Below are 20,554 nucleotides of genomic sequence, written 5' to 3' on the forward strand. Positions count from 1 at the left end.
TCCCTCCCTGCTGGTCCGCGACTGAGCAGGGGTCGTTGGGGACCTGTGTTGCTGGCTGTATCGCGTCAGTCAGCCGCCTTTGGAGCGCAGGAGCCGGAACTAGCGGAACTACGCCATTACGGAAGACTCTGCACGCCTGCGACCCTGCCGTGCCAGGGAGAAGGTGAGGCTGCATGTGGGCCCTGCCGCGACCGGAGGCCTCGTCGCCAGACCCCCACTCTATGCTGGCTGGTAACATCTGCGGGGGTTCGGCTTTATTGTGGTCACTTGCGGCCTGGATCCTGCTGTGGTGGTCGGAGCCTGTCCCTGGTACCCCCCACCCACTGCCGCCCCCTAACTGAACGCTGTGACAGCTCCGGGGGGAGTGTTAATGGGACCACTCACCGTGCTGCCGATGGTGGTTGGGGGCTGTGATTGACGGCTGCAAACTGTGTGCTGGCCCGCTTCCCCCTCTATTGCCGCCCTGAACACTGTGTTCGTTGCTGGGCTCCGGCGCGGATCTGAGGCCGGCATACGACTGAACCAGCTTGCCGGGGATGGATTGGTGCGGATCTAGACTTGCTGCGCCACCCCGGTGACAAGGGGAGAACCTGTCTGAGTGCTTTGTGGCACCTCGCCCTGGCTGACCCAGTGTTCTTAGACCCACTGAGATCACCCTGCCTGCATGGATTGGCTGACCCTCCCTGCCCACTGGCCACAGTGCACAACGCTGAGACCACACCGCGGGGTTGGGCATGGAGACAGCTCTCAATAAGCCTGTACATAGGTACTCGGGGTGAACTGCTTTCCTGGGAGAACGTTTGAGGGGAGACATCTGCGGCGATGCTGCGGCCTCCTATCTGGACCCCCCACACTTGTGTAACACCGGGAACACGACACCAGAGGGGAGGGGCGCTACTGGCTGGTGTGAGATCGTGGAGGGCCCATGGCTAGGGCCTCGAAGATCATCCCCGACCCACACGCAGCTGCTGCATGGTGAGCCCTGGCAGGGCCTAGGCAATGGAGAGACCGCCCATTGACAGCTGTGTGCGGCCTGGCCATTACCTTTGGTGGTGGCCGGCTGCTTCTTTGGGGCCTGCGACTGGCGCCTCACGGCCACGCTACAATGGGCCACCCCAGGGCCAAGGGGACGGAAGCCGGCGTTGCTGACACACAACAGATCAATGACACTGCACCCACCACACACATTGCTAACAGTATCCCTCCCACTGACTCGGAGACCCCCCCCCCCCCCGAGACAAGTTGGACCTTATCCTGTTAGAGATACGCGACTCGCGAACGGCCATTGAGCGGCAACTTAGAACTCTAACTACGGGGCTCGCTCTCCTTAAAGACGACCATGACAAGCTTGCCGCGGTTGTCAAGGATAACAAACTCGCACTGACGGAACTGGTGCCACAACACAAGGATCACAGTGCACAACTTGCGCAGCTCCAAAAAACAGGTTGCTGGGTTACAGGAGAGGGCGGACGACGCGGAGGGACGTGCCCGGCGCAACAATATCAGTGTCATAGGCCTGCCGGAACGATATAAGGGAACAGACGCTACCAGATTCATGGAACAGTGGTTCAGGGACCATGTGGACCCGGAAGGCCTCTCAGAACTTTTCTGTGTAGAAAGGGTGCATAGGATCCCGACTGGCAGACCAGCTGCGGGGGCTCGCCCCAGACCCGTAATTGTCTAAGTCCTGAACTTTAGAGACCGCGACACCTTGTTGCAAAAGGCGAGAGAACTGTCCCAAATACAATACGAGAACCAGCGGGTATCCTTCTACCCTGACTACACTGCCCTGGTCCAACGCAAGCACTCCCGTTACCAAGACGCAAAGAAGAAACTCGGAGCACTGAACGTCAAATACGCACTGCTGTTTCTGGGCTAAGCTAAAAGTGATCCACGACCAAAAGACAGTTCTTTGAGACCCCTGAGGAGGTGGAAGAATGGCTCGAAATTGTTCCCTCCTGGTGGGTCTGGCCCCTCTTCGCAAACCGCCACTGCCTCTCTGAAACCGAGACGAGTCCGCAAATCAAAACTCCTCCGGCGGGGGCTCACAGCAAAATCTAGGACTTCCACACAGGAGCAGGCCCTACGAGATCAAGCGGAGGCACTAGAGACGGCCACCAGGTTCAGAGATGAAGCCCATCCAATTCTTTCGGACTCTTCTGAAGAAGTCTCGAATCGTTCGGACTCAGTCCAGTATCAATTTATTTAGTAACATTACACCCCAAACTGCTGATGGTTTCTTGGGATAATGCTTTGTAGGGGTCAATGCTGGGGCAAGATGTGTGTCAATCTCACCTCTCTGTTTATATAAGACTTGTACTTGGCGAAATGGGCCGCACCCATAGTTCCGAAACTGCGAAATATGCTGTTAAAAGCGGTCCGGACCGCATGGAGCTCGAGATGTTTCAACTTTACTAGGCAGTCTACAGAAATGCACCCTCCTTTAGCGAAAGCAGCACACACACTGTTATTAGTTAGCACCGTTGTGCATATGGTTTAGGCCAGCGCAGTTCGAATAGCTGGCCCGAGTATTGTAGAAGGTAGTTTGGTAATTTTCAGGATCTAGCCCACCACTTGCGCTACCCGGAATATTGCTGCTCCCCCAACGTTGCACATGCATGCCCCATTAGTGCACCTCAGACACTGATTCAAGACAGCTACAATGTGATTACCTGGAATGTACAGGGCCTGGGATCGGTCCACCAACGGCACAGAGTTCACGCACAATTGAATAGGCGGCGTGCACACATAGTATTCCTACAGGAATCCCACCTGACCGCAGCTGAGGCGGGTAAACTCTGCAAAAAATGGAGGGGGCAGGTTTTCTCCACGTCATACTCTGCCTTTGCCAGGGGTGCGTCTATAGGGGTTAGGAGTGGGGTCCCCTTCAAAGCACTGGAGCAACGGTTGGATTCATTTGGCAGATACATACTAGTGAGGGGCACTCTAGATGGCACACAGGTAGTCTTAGGTAGCAAGTATGCACCCAACTTCAAACAGGATCACTACCTCCTGAGCCTTAACCCTGTCCTGGTGCCCTGGGCTACATGCTCATGGATACTAGGAGGGGACTACAACACTGTAATGGACCCCACCATCGATGGATCGCACCCCCCTTTGGGCGGAGCCAACAATGTCCATCTGTGCCGCTGGGCCGAGGGTTGGGGCCTGGGAGATGTCTGGCGCCTGAAGTACCCTGCCAGCAGAGAATAATTCTTCTTCTCGCACCCACACCAACTCCACACTCGAATTGACAGGATCCTCTGCTCCAACCACATCACAACTCAGGTGACACATGCAACATATTTGGGCAAGACACCCTCTGACCATAGCCCCTTGGAGATCTCTCTCACCTGGGGCAGAATCCCCACCCCTGTTCCTACCTGGAAACTGTGGCCCTCAATGCTCGAGGATTCCGTCTTCCGGGAGGCTCTAGCTGTAGGCATTGATCATTATTTCGTAGAGAAAATGGGAACTGCATCCACACCACAGATGGAATGGGATGCATTCAAGATGGTGATCAGGGGAATAGCCATTAGCACCACAGCAGGGGCGCGACAGGAAATACATAACTTGAAAAGTCCAAAACTCCCTGAATAGTCTAGAACAAGACACAGCTAAGGGAACACTCTTGCAGGACGCCCGAATCAAACATGCGGAACTACTTGAAACACTTAGGCACATTGACTACACCACCTCCACACACGCTAAACATGCCGATGCCGACAAGGCAGGCCCGCTGCTAGCACGCATACTTCGAGATGACCCCGATACACGAGATAACTGCTGGAAATGGGAACACAGTAGATACACAACAGGATATAAACACAGCCTTCTGCGAATTCTACCAGGCTTTATACCAGGCACCCCCCTCCCCCTCCCCCCTCCCCCTCCCTGCTGGTGGAAGAGGCCCTCGGCGCCATTTTAACTGATGTACCGTTTCCTCAACTGTCCAAAGCAGAGCGGGACGTTCTATCTGGCCCTATCACGAGGACCGAAATCAAGGAAGCCATCAGGGGCCTGCCCCGGAACAAGGCTCCTGGTCTGGACGGCCTCCCAGCCGAATTCTTTGCTACAATCTCGGACTCTCTGGTGCTGCAGTTAGAGCGGCTGTATAACACTGCGCTGGCTACTGGATCATTGCCCTCCTCCAATAGACAGGCGCTGGTAGTGTCCCTCCCCAAACCGAGACGCTCGACGACAGACCTGTCAGGTTACCGACCTTTGTCCCTACTTACATCCGAGTATAAAATACTAAGTAAGATTCTTTCTGGCCGCCTCCTCCCTTATCTACATAAGCTAAATCACCCAGACATGTTCCGAGTGCTCGAGAGGTTCGGCATCCCCCAGATTATGTGCAATGGGTTAGGCTCCTGTATACGGACCCCACTTTGAGGGCCCGCACGGGGCGACACATCTCCCGGGAATATCCTATTGGTAAAGGCACCCGTCAGGGATGCCCTTTGACCCCACTGTTTGTGCTGGCCCTGGAGCCATTGGCTCTTCGAGTACGAGTGTCAGCGGCACAAATGGGAATACTAATAGGACAGACAACACACGCAGTCTCCGCATACGCGTACGATATTATTCTGTATGCTGACGACCTAACCTCTCTCACACCCATCCCGAGCATCTCCGCCTCTTTTGAGCAGCTCTCAGGCCTTAGTATAAATGATAGTAAGTCCTATGCCTTCTTTTTTCACCAAGGGGAACGTCCAGAGGTGATCAAGTTCGGCTCCCACTCACTTACTGTCGCTGCACACACGTTCAAATATCTTGGTATACAGGTTTACCTCACCGGACCTAGTGGAGGGGTAACCTGGGTAAGGTTATAAGATCTCTCCGGTCGCAGGTCACCTTCTGGTCCTCCCTACCACTCTCAGTGATGGGTCGAGTGGCGATATCAAAAATGGTAGTCCTGCCCCGGCTACTATATTTTTTTACTAACCTGGCGGTTGTGATCCCGACCCCGCTTCTTAACTCCCTGAATGCTACACTGTCTGCCTTGATTTGGGGTAATGGACGCCGTAGGGTGGGGCTAACCAAGCTACAGCTGGACACCGACAAGGGTGGTCTGGGTGCCCCGGACTTCAGCGCATACTGTTACGCGAGCCAATTACAGTGGCTCTCGTATTGGTTGGCAGGGCGCAACTTACATGAAATTGATTACACTTCTGCTGACAGACCAAGGGCGGTTACATACCCTGCTCCTACCGCTGGCTAAGATCCCAAACGACGCTCCTGCGCACAGCGCTCATGTACTGGAGAAAATCCATACACTACACGCGTAGCTGCCTTCCTTATTCTGACAACACACCACTTATTGCCATCCCCACCGGCCTCCTCACCAAAAGACGACTGTTTCCTTGGGCGGAGGGTGGTGTGGCCACAGTGGGTGCTCTATTTGATCAAGGTACACTTATGGATCATGGTAACTTTGTCAGACGACAGGGAGTCACTGATGCGTTATATCTAACACACGCAGTAGTCTTGCAATATGTAAAGAAACATTGAGCCCCCCACAGAGAGGAACCCCCTAGGCACGAAACGGTATTCATGACCTACCTAATGGGAGAAGGCTGTCATCTCACCAATTGGCTCTACAAAGGCATAACTACCCACACTAGAATCCCACTGACGGACTTGCGCAACAAATGGTCCACGGATCTTGGCACAGACTTGGCGGATGGGGACTGGAACAGGACTCTAGCATACCCTAGGAAGATACCACGCAACGCCAAATTCAAATTCATTCAATATATGGTCCTACATAGGGCGTATCTTACCCCACACCGGTTGCAATGGATATTCCCAACCACACAACACTGCTGCCCCAGATGTAAATTAGTGGACGCTGACTTGTTACATATGTTGTGGCAGTGCCCTGTGCTCGCACCTTATTGGTCAGAAGTACTTACTTTACTCGAAACCGCGGTCGGGATTCCAGTCCCAGGCACTCCTGCAGTTTGCCTCTTAGGATTGATACAACGCCCTAAGACGCAGAAAGTACAACTTTGCTTTATAGTCTTAACCTTACTCCTGGCTAAACGCTCCATCACGATGAGGTGGAAATCGTCCACATCCCCACAGATTTATGGCTGGCATGGGGAAGTGGTGGGATGGGGGGTGCAGAGAGCGCTGCCATCCTATTCTGGAAGCATTCAAGGCACTGGCTCCACCGCCTGTTCCTGTCACCCGGACCTAATGACAGTTTTGCTACCCAGCCCCTCTTCCAGTTCATGAGAACATTGATTTATATTCCAGGTAGACCTTGCACCGTACAGTACATTTATATATCTTGAATGTTTGAGTGCAACCGGGAGTAGATAGCGGAACGCCTTGTGAAATATGCTGTAAGTGGATGGTGCTAGATGAACTTGGGGTGGGGGGGGAGGGATGGGATAGTTGCATTCATGTGATACACAAATCTTTTCTATCATGGTGTAAATATGTTGCACTGCGACCTCAATGTGCCGTATTACTGTGACTGCAATATGTAGTAACTAACGGGATGAAAACTGAAAATTAATAAAATGTGTTTAAAAAAAATATATGGCTATGCCTCCTGCTCAGGGTATTTTGGGACAATGCAATTAGGTATCTGTCCGCAACACTTGCATTTCCATTGTCATTGACTGCCAAAACAATCTCCTTAGACATTTTGCGTGAGAGCTCCTTATCAAAAATCTCTAAAATAGTCTGTGCCGTATGTCTCTCGTGGCGGACAGACGCAACACCGTGAGGCCCTGAGGCAGCCAACTACTTCCCCATTTTGATGCTTGGAGAGACAATTTGAAAGGGTCTGTTTGCTGAGAAGGCTGTTTGTCAGGCGAGATTGCCCTAAGATATTTGCCAAGTTATAGGGTGAGTGGAACAGCTGTCATGGCATGGACTTCTCTTGTGGGATTTGAACCTCTTTGACGGGTGGTAATTTCCACTGATTGTACTGTTACTCTTGATGTGTGCCTTGTTGCTTACTTGTTACTCTCGGCAGATACAGAGCTTCACAACTATTTGCTGCCAACTATAGGCTTCAGTGATAATGGAGCCCGTGCAACAATGTTTTTTAAATGAAACTAATTCAAATTGTTTAAAACGAAAATGACGGTAAATAAAGAAATAGGCTTACTTAACGCTATAGAAGGGGTAATTGCATGAGTAGCACCATTAAAGTATCTATAATGCACAAACCATTGGTGAAATGTACAGACCTTTTTTTGTCTCGTACACGGAAGCTTCTTGTTTTTCTAGACACTGTAACTTGTTCTTTCTTTACTCAGCAGATGTTCAGCCGCCAGTGGGTTTAATGACGCAGAACTTTGCTGGACTTAACCTGACTGCCTCACCTGCCATGATTCCTGGACGACCTATGGCGACCAGTCCCCTTATGGCTTCAACCATGCCCATGGGAACAATGGGAATGGGCATGCCCAACATGGTGACGGGAACAATGGGCATGTCCTCTGTGGGAGCCGCTCCAATGATGAATCCAGGAATGATGGGAGTAAATGTGTCTATGGGGGTGCCAAGTGCTGGGATGGGCATGCACAGCATGGCCCTAAGCCCTGGTACCATGCAGCCCAAACAGGATGCCTTCGCAAACTTTGCCAACTTCAAATAGACTGGGAGCCTCATTTGACAAAGACAGTTGGAGATTTAGCTGCACAGAAGGCTTACGTGGGAGATTCTGAGGGGGAAGAGTAGTGGAAATACTCATCCCCCTCCTCTCTTTCTGTCTCACTTCCCCATAATCAATTTAAAGACTTTTGTACTAAGAACCAAAAAGGCTATTTTGAAACTGTATGGTGCTCTAATGCTGGGTATTTTCCTTGCTTTGCCCAGCTCTAGGTACCTGGCTTGGCCGCACACATGCCCTCATGTGATTGGACTCTTGGGTTATTTAGTCAGGAGTCTGGGTGGGCTTTAGTTCTTTTTAAAGACTTTTTCCAGTCCATGACAGGCACATTCCTGTTTCTGAAACCGCAGGGCCAGCTCTTAATGTACCTGCATTAATCTGTTTTTTTGTTTTTTAAAAAAAAATAAGAATCTATATTTTTGTCCCTTGTGATCCACACAATGTTACTACAGGTTTGTGCTTTTCTGTGAGCAGAAGTGTTTCTGCTCATGTCCTATTGAACATAGCTTCTGGCCCTGGCGTTTTTCCACATTATACATTCAGGGATGCGTGGGCTGACCAGGAGATTCCAGACTGATTTTGTAGAGTTCTTGGCGGCATCAGCGCATTCAGGCCGCTCTTGCCGGCTGACTTTAACTTACCCTCTACAGAGTTCACATGTTGTAGGAGAGTGGGAGGTTCTTTTAGTTAATATTATATTTGAGAATTCAAAGGAAGGCATAAGGAGCAATGTAAAATCAGAGTGGGAAGCACAATTTGCAATTCTCAGAGGGGATGATCCTTCCTGGTTATTGGATGAATGTAGGATGTTTCTTTAAAGGGCTGAAACATGTTAATTCTCTTCCTTTCTTCCCTCCTGAGCCCTGTAAAACTTGAAGAAAAATTCTATCACTTCACTTTTCGATGTTTTCAAAAATGCAATGGTAAAAAATGAATATTTTATTTTAAAATGTGTTTGTAGAGACCTGTCCTCGTCCCTCAGAGCCGCAGGATTTTAGATTTTATACAAATTTTGCTGACTTTCTGTGTAAATACAGCTGTGGCGGACGTGGCCTACTCTCAATGAACTTGGTCTCTTCATATATATATATATATGTGCATACAGAAATATATATAACTATTATTAGTGAAAAGGCTTGGGCATTAAAGATTGTATTCACATAGTATAATGAAGAATGCATGAAATGGAGAGGGGTATCCAAAACGTGTCTTTTCTGCCCATATCTTCAATTACCAATCATGATTCCAGAGTTGGAGCTTGGAGGCCAGAGCAGAGGAATTACTGAGGCTCTGCAGCTGTTAATCATCCAGCTCCCTTGTTTCATCTGATTTTCTTTTTTTTCTCAATGAACATAAGACAAAATATGAATTGTTCAAATGTTGTTTCCCCTGTACACAGAATGTTCTGTTCATCATAACATTAAACCTGATCAAACTGAACAGACCTGGCAGTCGAATCTTTCTTTCCAGCCTCAGCATTCATGAAAATGCTCATAGCTTGGCCATTATTCAGATTCAATGTTTGTTCATGCTAACTACCTAGTTGAACTTGAGGTAATAACTGCACAGTTCGTATTTAGAGCAGAACAGTGAGAATTGTGGCTGAGAGGATTACATTTCGGGACTGTGTTGGAAACAAATATGCTAAGATATTAGATTTGTGATGAGCTTGTGGTTTTTGGTAAAAGAACAGCTTCCAGTTTTCATCCAATGTTGTGGCATTAAAATATTGGAAAATAGCCTTTGGGTGTTCTTATGTATTGTAGATGCATTTTTTTACTTGTGCAGTTTTTCACTTTGTTTCAGGAATTTAATGTTCCCCTCATCTGTCTGTGGTTTCTGTACATACAAGTCATGTTAAAAATGTCTTCTTTCTCCAAATCCGCATTGACAACTAACTTATGAGCTTGTTATCTTGGTTGTGATTGGTAAGTGTGTGTGTACACTTTGGGTTTGACTAGTTACTGTATTAATGTGATGGTGCCACAGAAAAGTCCTGGTTTGCCCTTCACACGCTCTCCCTGTGAAACCTTAGAGATATCAAAATACGATCTTGTATATTCTTTTTATTGTCAGAGATAAAAGTGCATACTGTGTGTTGATTATCTTGGAGACCCCACTCTCCTTTGCTAATAACACACATAAAGCCATTCTGTTATACAAAATCTTGCTGTGCAATAATTTCTTCAGTAATATTCAGTGAAGCAGCAGCGGCAGCAGGAGACAGTGTCAGTTCTCAGTATTAAGTGATCCTGTTTTCCTATTCTAACTACATTTAATGCTACCCCTATAGGAGGAACCATTGCTGAGAGAACGTCTAAGGTGTCTTCCCCTTCATTCCTTCTTTGGAGGTGAAAGTGGATAGTCCTTAGTTGTTTAGTGTAATGTGCACTTGGGGATAATAAAGCTAGTTAACAAGAGCCATCCCACCAAGCTGATTAAAAAGTAAGCCTTCTTTTCCACAAACATGATACATTCTTGGCAACTCTTTATCTCATTGTAACGGATAAATTACTCTGGCATGGTAAATTCTGCTTGCAGTTACTTTCGCACACCCTTAAGATTCCCGTACAGGCTGTGCAAAGCGTCCCTACCCTTACACGCAATAGATCCAAAGCTGGTTGTGTTAGTAGCAAAGTGGCTTCCTTCAAAGTGGGTTCATTATGAAACCTGAACTCTCCCTTTTGTGTGTGCAAGTATTGCCTTAGTGTTCTTTTCTGCAGCTAACTTATTTTCCTCTACACGCAACATGCATTGTACATCTTTAAGCATTATAAATTTTGTTTTCCTTGGCGTCTCAGCTAACCCTTACAAATCATGGTTCTGTGCAAAATGCCCAGGTACCAGTGTGTGAGCGAAGAAAGATAAACAACTCATGATAATGGGGGGGGGAAAGTGTCTTTGCTACTCATTCAGCAAAGGAGGCTGGAATGTGGTGCACACTCCACAATCAGTCACATTCATAATCGAGTAGTAAGTTTTGGATCAGTGGAACATGTGTGTTCATGCCATATGAGCTGTAGATCGCATACTTTTGCATAGATCGCCATCTGGTGTTGGGCTCGGATGTTTGCACTTTGTTATTGTAGAAGTCTTTGTAGTCACGAGATAGGTGACTCCTCCTTTGGTTAGTAGTGCGCATGGGCATCGACTCCATCTCCAGATTGTTTTTTTCCGCCTTCGGGTTCGGATGTGAATTGCTGCGCTCAGGGTCGGTGTCGTTTCGATTCCCCTTCGACGCGCAAAGCTCTCACCGCTCAACGGTATTGTTTCGGTCGCGATCTCTCGACGCTCATCTACTTTCCAAAGAGATTCTCAAGTCCAGTCGTTGACGTGGGCCATTGGGTCGATCGGCGCCATCAACAACAGCATATGGAAAGGACTCCATTTAAAAAATGCAAGTGTAGGGCTCAATTCCCACACACAGATCTCCACGAGGTCTGCAACCTCTGTCTCTCTCCAGAACACAAGTCGACACTGCCAGGCCTGTGATTCTTTCAGGTCCAAGAAGACTATACGTGATCGCCGATTTCGATGTCACGAAATGTCCAGATCAACAATCTCGGCGCCGGAAGACATCTTCGAGGCAGGCTCCGACGATCCGGAACCGGAGACAGGAGATAAACAAGCCAGCGTCTCCGAAGCCGACGAATCAAACTCAGAAGATCAGTCGATTACTCCAGGTCAATGAACCGTGAGTACTGACGTCGACGCCCCGGCCCCGAAAAAACTCAAGGCTCCGGTAACACCTTCACCTCCGGGTCTGGGTCGACACCGTAATAATGCTTCAGAAGCCCCGCCTCTGGGCCCGGCTCTGAAGCCCACTAAGCCTTCAGGCAGCTCGGGATAGAGCCAGCCACATCAATCACGGCGCCGAGAAATCCTCTTCGTCACCGAAACATATGCCGAAGGTACCGTCAACTCCAGACTCTTCGGCACCGAAACCAAAGCCCAAAATACCAGAAACTTCGGCAATGAAGCAAACTTCCAAAACTTCGGATCCGAAAAAACAGCCGAAATCTTCGGAGTCAAACACCACCCAAGCAGGACACAAAAACTCCTAACACTAAGGAAGATAGGCCAAAACACCACTCGGGCCTACGTCTTCGGCACCGAAAAAAGACAGTGTACCCAAAGAACTTTTCCATCCAGATCCACTGGATCCTAAGCAAAAGACACTGCCTATTGACCCCATTACTGGGCAAGTCACCTCAATACCACCTAAAAAGAGAAAAATGGACACCTCAGAAACACCTGAGATACCCTCAAAGAGAAAAGACTCAGCCACCTCACCTATGAGGCCTTTTTCACCACCTCCACAGCTTCCAGCCGTTATAATTTCTCCAGCACACTCTCCAATACCTCCACTATCACTTGCAACACAAGATGATGATGAGGATTTAGAGGGTGGGGATGAGGACATAGACCCACCACATCAGGATACAGATACTGATAACACCCACAGCATTCCACCTCATGACTCTTGGGAAGATTATAATGTCCCAGATGTACCTGAGCCAGATTTATACCCCTCCAGACCATCCCCTCCAGATGACAACGTAGGGTTTGGGCAACTAATAAATAGAGCTGCACAATACCATGGGGTTCAACTCCATTCAGACCCCTGGAAGAGGATTTCTTATTAGAGACATTTTCACAGCCTCAGAAAACAACAAACACTCTCCCTATGCTTAAATGGATGATTAAACATGCCCCTGAGGTGTTTAAAGACCCTGTCAGAGCTAGGGTACTCATTCCTAGAATTGAGAAAAAATACAAAGTAGCTCCAAGTCATCCAGTTTACATAAAAAATCAACTTCCTCTGGACTCCTTGGTAGTGGTGAATGCCCGTAAACGGGCAAATTCCCAAACCACAGGTGATGCACCCCCGCCAGACAAAGAGTCTAAGCTACTAGATGCATCAGGTAAAAGAGTTGCGTCCCAGGCGGCAAACGTCTGGCGTATCGCCAACTCACAAACCTTACTAGCAAGGTTTGACAGGGCTCACTACGATGAGCTTGAAAAGCTCAAGCAGCATCTCCCAGACCAATATAAGACCAAGGCAAATAATCTTATACAAGAGGGTAAATTAATTACAAACACCTCGATTAAATGTGCCCTAGATGCTGCGCAGACAGCATCTCGCACAATCAATATAAGCATATTACTGCGAAGACGTGTGGCTACGCATATCTGATTTCAAACAAGAGGTACAGTCTACAATCCTCAATCAACCCTTGGATCAGGAACACTTGTTTGGACCTACTGTGGACACATCTTTAGAAAGGTTGAAAAAGGACACAGAAACAGCCAAATCCATGGGGGCTCTACAAGCCACAACCAGTAGAGGTTCCTTTCGTCGCTCCTCTTATAGGGGCGCCACCAAAACAACTGGCACAGAAAACACCTCTTCAACATACAAAAGCCCCACTCAAACTTCCCCTAGAGGATATTTCAGAGGGACTTACGGGGGCAATAACAACAGAGGTTGAGGACATGGTTCTAACACAAGTAACTCCCCCACCACAAAACAGTGACTTCCCTCCACTCCCCCCAGACCACTCCACTCCAGTCGGGGGAAGACTATCACAGTTCCTACCATGTGGGTAAGACAAATTATCCAGTATGGTTACTGTCTGGAACTTACTTCTACTCCCCCCTTGATACCTCCCAGACAATGTCCAATGTCCACAGAACATCGAACGCTTCTCAAGCAGGAGGTTCTCTCTCTCTTGCAAAAACATGCAATAGAACCGGTTCCCCTACACCAGCAAGGTACAGGGGTTTACTCCCTTTATTTCCTCATTCCCAAAAAGGACAGCTCTCTCAGGCCAATATTAGACCTCAGACCATTAAACCTGTACATACAATCCGATCACTTCCACATGGTCACGCTACAACAGGTCCTCCCACTGCTCCAACAAGGCGATTTCCTTGCCACTTTAGATCTCAAGGATGCCTACTTCCACTTTCCTATTCACCCTGCTAACAGGAAGTACCTACGGTTCGTAGTGGACAGACAACAGTACCATTTCAAAGTCCTTCCATTCGGGGTCACAACAGCACCCAGAGTCTTCACAAAATGTCTCACAGTGGTAGTAGCCCACTTTTGAAGACAACACATTCATGTGTTTCCTAACCTAAACGACGGACTCATAAAAGCCAAGTCACGCAGCAATTGTGTACAACAAACGCACAACACGATCCAGCTCCTGCACAACCTCACCAAGTCACATCTCCAACCGTCCCACACCCAACAGTATCTAGGTGCAACAATAGATACTTCCAAAGCCCTTGCATACCCCAAACCAGCCAGGATAGCTAGTATGCAAGCCCTCATAACAAACTTTCAACCGCAACACTCTCTACCAGCTTGAGTGATCATGCAGTTAATAGGTATGATTGCCTCTTGCATCTTAATAGTCCCTTACACAAGACTCCAAATGTGTCCGTTACAAGAATATCTAGTAAACAGTGGAACCAAGCTCAAGGTCTTCTTACAGATCTAGTGTTGGTGGACAGCTGCACATATCGCTCTCTGCAATGGTGGAGCACTCAAAATCTTTCCAAAGGGCGACCATTCTTAGACCCGGTTCCACAAATAGTACTAACAGCAGGCGCATCGCTCACCGGCTGGGGAGCTCATCTCTTAAACCACACCATTCAGGGAATGTGGACCCCTCAACAGAAACTCCTCCACATCAATCACCTGGAGTTACTGGCCATATTTCTCACCCTAAAGTCATTCCAGAAACATCTCCTAAGCAAAACTGTCCTAGTCCGGACGGACAACATGAGAGCAATGTACTATATACAAAAACAGGGGGGGGGCACACACTCTGCAGCTTTCACGCTTAGCACAGAGCATTTGGAGATGGGACATTCCTCAAAAGATATAACTCTTATAAGAGCATCTACCTGGGATACACAATCAAATTGCAGATCTGCTCAGTCGTCAACAACAGCAGATTCACGAATGGGAACTTCATCTGCAAGTTCTTTATCCGTTTTTTTCAAATGTGGGGCCACCCAGACATAGATCAGTTCGCCACACATTTAAACACAAAATGCCCAAACTTCGCCTCCAGGTATCCACACCCGTTGTCCAAAGGCAATGCGATATGGATGAACTGGTCAGGCAGATTTGCGAAAGCTTTTCCGCCTCTCCCGCTCATTCCGTTACTGGTGCGCAAGCTCAAACAGTCTCTCACAATGATCCTGGTTGCTCCAACATGGGCACGACAACCATGGTTCACAACACTGCTGGAACTATCAGTAGTTCCACACCAAAAGCTGCGCCTTTCCCCAAAGCTTCTCACACAGAACCATGGAGAGATAAGACATCCAGAACCAGCTCAACTGAACCTAGTGATCTGACTCCTGAAGTCTTAGAGTTTGGTTACCTCAATCTCCCACCAGACTGTATGAACGTCATTAAAGAGGCTAGACGTCCTACCGCTAGAGCATGCTATGCAGCTAAATGGAAAAGATTTGTTATTTACTGCAATAACAATACAACCAATCCACTAGATGCTTCAACTCAAAATATTATTTGTTATCTCCTGCATCTACAAAGATGCAGTTCTTAGGACAAACCCTAAATTCTTACCTAAAGTAGTTTCAGCTTTCCATCTTAACCAGTCTGTTGAGCTCCCAGTATTTTTCCCCCAACCAGACTCAGTAGCTGAACGGGCTCATCATACGCTTGACGTCAAAAGAGCTATTCTTTACTACATTGAAAGGACAAAACGTTTCAGGAAAACTAAACAACTTTTCGTACCTTTCTCACCTCCACACAAGGGCAATCTTGTATCAAAAGCAGGAATTGCCAGGTGGATCATTAAATGCATTCAAATATGCTACCAAAAAGCAAAGCGTACGTTATCCATTCCCCCTAGAGCGCATTCCACACGCAAAATAGGCCCATCCATGGCATTCTTAGGAAACATCCCCATAGATGACATTTGCAAAGCCGCAACATGGTCTACACCGCACACTTTCACAAAACACTACTGTGTAGAAGTGCAGGCAAAACAAGCTAGTGTGGGCCAGGCTATACTAAGAACACTTTTTCAAACTACTGCAACACATACAGGTAGCCACTGCTTACGAGGTAACTGCTGTATAGTCTATGCAAAAGTATGCGATCTACAGCTCATATGCCTCGAACGGAAAATGCTACTTACCAGAATGCATCTGTTCTTGTAGATCCTTATACGCCCACCCGCCCGGACACCCATATGTATTGCAGTACTATCTTACTTAGATACATTACACATGGACATCTTTTCTAGTTCTAACTAACTCCATCATTGCCCTTTATGGCGAAAACAATCTGGAGATGGAGTCAATGTCCATGCGCACTACTAACCAAAGGAGGAGTCACCTATCTCGTGACTACACAGACTTCTACATTAACAAAGTGCAAACATCCGAGCCCAACACCAGATGGCGATCTATGCAAAAGTATGCAGATCTACAGCTCTACATGCCAAGAACAGATGCATACTTGTAAGTAGCATTTTCCTTTCTAGATACTCATTTTGGCTATGAGAATGCATTTATTTTTCATCCTTTTCTTTCATATTTTGAAGCATTGCTTGGTTGGAGGATCTATAATTTTACACAGCATGGTTCATTTGCATCAGCAGCGCCTGAATTGTGCAGTAGCAAATGCACCCACATGATGATCAGCACTATTTTCTGCCCTCGAACCCTAATTGCTTCTCGCATTGGTTAGTTGCGCTGCCCCCTTATTGTTGGCTTCATGTGATTAGGCCACCGGTTTGGCTTGTTGTTTCTGGCAGTGACCACTGACTGGGGTAGGTCACCTTTAGGGGCTCAAGTCTTACACACTTCTCTGGTGCCTTCACTTATTTTAGTATGATATGCGCGTTTCCAAGCTGGCAGTTTTTTTTTACATTTCACTGCAGTGTTCATCACCATTAGGATCTGGTGGGGCCCCTTCCAGTAGGGCTGGATACAGCTTTTTCATATGTTGTTCTCCGCTAGGACGCAGTCTCTGGGTTCTAAACTATGACAGGCAGTAGTCAAAGGTATTGGGGTTGTTTGCTGAATCTGAAGACCGAGCGCACCACATCACAGTCTTTTGCAATAGTCCATGATCAGATCATCATTTGACAGCAAAGCAGTTGCTGGCATGCCAGGAATCCTTATCTGCCCCATTAGGAGTTTACAGAGTGGACAGATGTTTTTTTGTTTGGTATGCAGTGGATATTCAATAGTACCAGAGGTAGACCATTTGACCATTTCAACCTGCAGGATGCATGCAACTTCGGCAGTATTTTCTTTGACACCGATCATGCTCCCCACCATGTCCGAAGATGAGAGCATAAGCACAATGCAGTCTGTGTGATGCCCACAGCCTCACATATTAGTTCGATTTCAATTTTGAAATGTCCTCCCGATCACTTTATGTACATCAACACCCTATATACCATGGAATCGGTCCTCAAAGTAAAACCTGCGCTTAGGGTAGACCTCCACCGATCTTAAGTACATGCAGATCACTGTCAGTAGATTGCTGTATCCCCTGCAGGATGGCATCTCTATAAAATCAATCTGTTATCTCAAATATGGTCCATGAGCTTAAGGGGCATGAGTGATCCTAAGCACAGTCCCTTGTCTGACGTTGTTCCTATGACGAACCAAACACTGTGAGCAATAAAGTGTTTGCTTCTCCAAAGTTTTTGAAAACTAGCTGTTATTGCGCAACAACTCTGTTGTGAGTACCTACAATTTAAAGTGCATGTATTGGATTGGGTATTTGTACTACTTTTTTTGTCCTGTACTATACTTATACTGTGGTCCCCTTATTTTCCCCTTGTAAATTGTTGTGGCTTCTCCGAGCCCGCGTTTTCCCACTTTCCTTTTCCTGACCCTGTGCCCCCTGTCCGTTCCCGTCTCTCAGCTGATCATTCCTACCCCCTCCCTTACATAATGGCGGCCGCTGTGCGGTCGCGCCAAAGGTGTGCCTAAGGCAAGCCAGTCTGCACCTGGCCTCAACCAGCGCCAGGAACCCTTGATCTACGACCTTCCATCGCTGAGACTTCTCGCACTCAACCCTGGAAGACTTGGGGAATGCCAACAGGCCTCGCTGAACACGACCCACGGCCAGTTCTCCTGCCAACATCGCTGACACCAGCAACGGCGACACCCTAAGATGCATCCTCCTCAACGTACGCTCCGTACACAAGCACGCCATGGAAATCTGTTACCTACTCGACTCCCTCTCGCCTGACATCACCTTCTTTACAGAGACCTGGACCAACGCCTCCTCCACCCCGTACATCAACATCGCCATCCTGGAAGAATACTAGTTCCAGAGGAAGGACCGCCCCAACCACCTAGGAGGGGGCCTCGCCATCGCCCACAAGAGCACCCTTCGCCTCACCACCTCCAGTGAAACCTTCCCCTCTGCCGAGCACCTGCACTGCCAGATCCAGATCACCCCCAATGCCACACTCCGAGGAACACTCGTCTACAGACCCCCCAGCTCACGGACACCCTTCGCCACCACCATCACCGGCTTCATCGCACCCCACGCCATCGCATCAACGAACTACATACTCATTGGAGACCTGAACTTCCACCTCAACAACCCAAGCGACCCCAACTCCACCACCCTTCGTGGCACCCTCGTCAACAATAAACAACTAGTCACCACACCGACCCAGCGAGCAGGAGACACCCTCGACCCTATCTTCTCTACAGGAACCAGGGTCCACTTCAGCCACACAACGCAACCACCATGGACCGACCACCACTGCCTACACTTAACCGTCAACAAACCCAAGGCACCCAAACCAAACCCATGCCCACCACAAAGGAACTGGAGCAAAGTCACAGATGAGCAACTGAACTCCACTCTCACCCTTGACGGTCACACCTGACCCACAGGATGAATATGATGGGGATGAAGATTAGGATATACCACAAGACATACCACAGGACACTGATCCCTGGGAAGATTATAATAAGGATCCAGATCAAAATAACGGCCCTGACCTGTATCCTTCCAGACCCTCCCCACCTGATGACAATATTGGCTTTGCACAGCTTATTAATAGGGCTGCTCAATATCACGGGGTGGAGCTACATACAGACCCTCTAGAAGAGGATTTCCTTGTGGAAACATTTACGCACTCACAAAGGTCTACTAATACTTTGCCAATGCTCAAGGGCTTGTTGAAACACACAGACAAGGCATTCAAAGACCCAGTTAGAGCCAGAATACTCACACCTGTGAGTGGATAAATAATATACGCCCGCTCCTACAGACACTCCATATATAAAAGGTCAGTTGCCCTTAGACTCTCTTGTTGTATCTAATGTCCGCAAGAGAGCTAACTCTCAAACTACAGGCGACGCCCCTCCTCCTTTTAAAGAGTCTAAACTTATTGATGCCTCAGGCAAATGAGTGGCTTCGCAGGCTGCTGTCCATTGGCGTATTGCCAATGCTCAGGCCCTGTTGGCACGCTACGATAGGTCTCACTATGAAGAGTTGGAAAAACGTATGCAACACTTGCCTGATGAGTATAAGACCAAAGCTAACGACCTCATTGAGGAAGGTAAGCTTATCACCAACACTTGCATAAAATATGCACTAGATGCAGCAGACACAGCATCTCGGGCCATCAACACCAGCATACTGCTGCTCAGGCACGCCTGGCTTTGAATCTGGATTCAAGCAGGAGGTCCAATCCTCTATAATTAATCAGCCCTTTGATAAGGAACATCTTTTCGGGCCAACAATCGATACTTTACTACAGAAAGTGAAGAAAGACACTGAAACTGCTAAGTCCATGGGGGCCTTACAATTGCCTTATAACAGGGGCTCCTTTCGCTGCTCCTTTTACAGGGGTGGCTCAAAAACTGTTTCATCAGAGAATCCCTCCTCCTCTTATAAGAATAACAACCAAGCTACCTCCTCCAGTGGTTATTTTCAAGGAGGCTACAGAGGAAATAATAAGGGAAGAGGCAGAGGTAACTCCACACGCACTTCCCTGTCAATAAACAGTGACTTCCCTCCGCTGCCCCTGATCATGCCACACCTGTAGGGGGACGGAAAGTCTTTAGAAGCTTACGAAACAAGAGATAATTTGATTCAGACCGAATCAACAGCGTCCCCCGCTGTGCATCCTCTTTATAGTTGGGACTAGAACAAGATTTTTTTTTTCCGATCTCAACAATCTGGACGGGCAGTAGGGCTGGATAAGAGATCTAATAACAGGGGGCCCTTGTTAGAGAGGGCCTTATGTGCAATACATAATGCTTTAATGTGAATCCTTTGGGAGACCGGCGGCCAATGAAGTGTTACAAGAGAAGGTTTAGCTGACATACGCCTAGAGGAATTGGTGAGTAGCCGCGCTGCACAATTTTGGATGACCTGGAGCCTGTTGATGGCTACCAGGGGAGCACCCAGATAAAGGACATTTGCATAATCCAGGCATGAAAGAATAAGTGCCTGGACCACTATTCTTCTAACGAGTGGAAGCAAATAAAGAATCTTCCTAAGCATTCTGAGCATTCCATAGCAGCCAGCGGCCACTTTACTCACCTGCTTCTTAAAATTCAGTTTATGGTCTACCCACACTCCCAAACTTAATTTCTGCTTTTGAAGTCGGTGGGAGACCAAGACAATTAGGCCAAGAAGGGGCTATTGTACACGGGGGGACGACTTCCCAGAAACAGAAGTTCCGTCTTGTCCCCATTGAGCTTTAAGTAAGAGTCATCCATCCACCTAGAGACTTCTTGCAAACACAGCGCTAGATTGGGGGCTGACTTATACTCTTGACTAAATGAGACTACTAACTGGGTATCGTCTGCATACGTGACAATCTGGATGCCATGAGGGATTACGAGTTCCGCCAGGGGACTCGTATACACATTAAATAG

The 20,554-nt window shown here is 48.0% G+C and overlaps 1 protein-coding gene across 2 annotated transcripts in view; it reads left to right on the forward strand.

Moving 5' to 3' along the window:
- The window catches only part of CLINT1 (clathrin interactor 1), a 565,784-nt gene extending 556,708 nt beyond the window's left edge, over positions 1-9,076 (forward strand). The window contains exon 12 of one of the 2 annotated variants that reach the window (XM_085617596.1): positions 7,281-9,076. In XM_085617596.1, coding sequence (XP_085473722.1) covers positions 7,281-7,621 — 341 coding nt within the window. In that variant the 3' untranslated portion in view covers positions 7,622-9,076. The remainder of the gene's footprint in view (positions 1-7,280) is intronic. The other variant, XM_085617597.1, reaches the window with a different exon arrangement.
- Positions 9,077-20,554: the final 11,478 nt, after the last annotated feature.

Source organism: Triturus cristatus, chromosome 7 (assembly GCF_964204655.1).
Source record: "Triturus cristatus chromosome 7, aTriCri1.1, whole genome shotgun sequence".
In the NCBI taxonomy this organism is placed as follows: domain Eukaryota; kingdom Metazoa; phylum Chordata; class Amphibia; order Caudata; family Salamandridae; genus Triturus; species Triturus cristatus.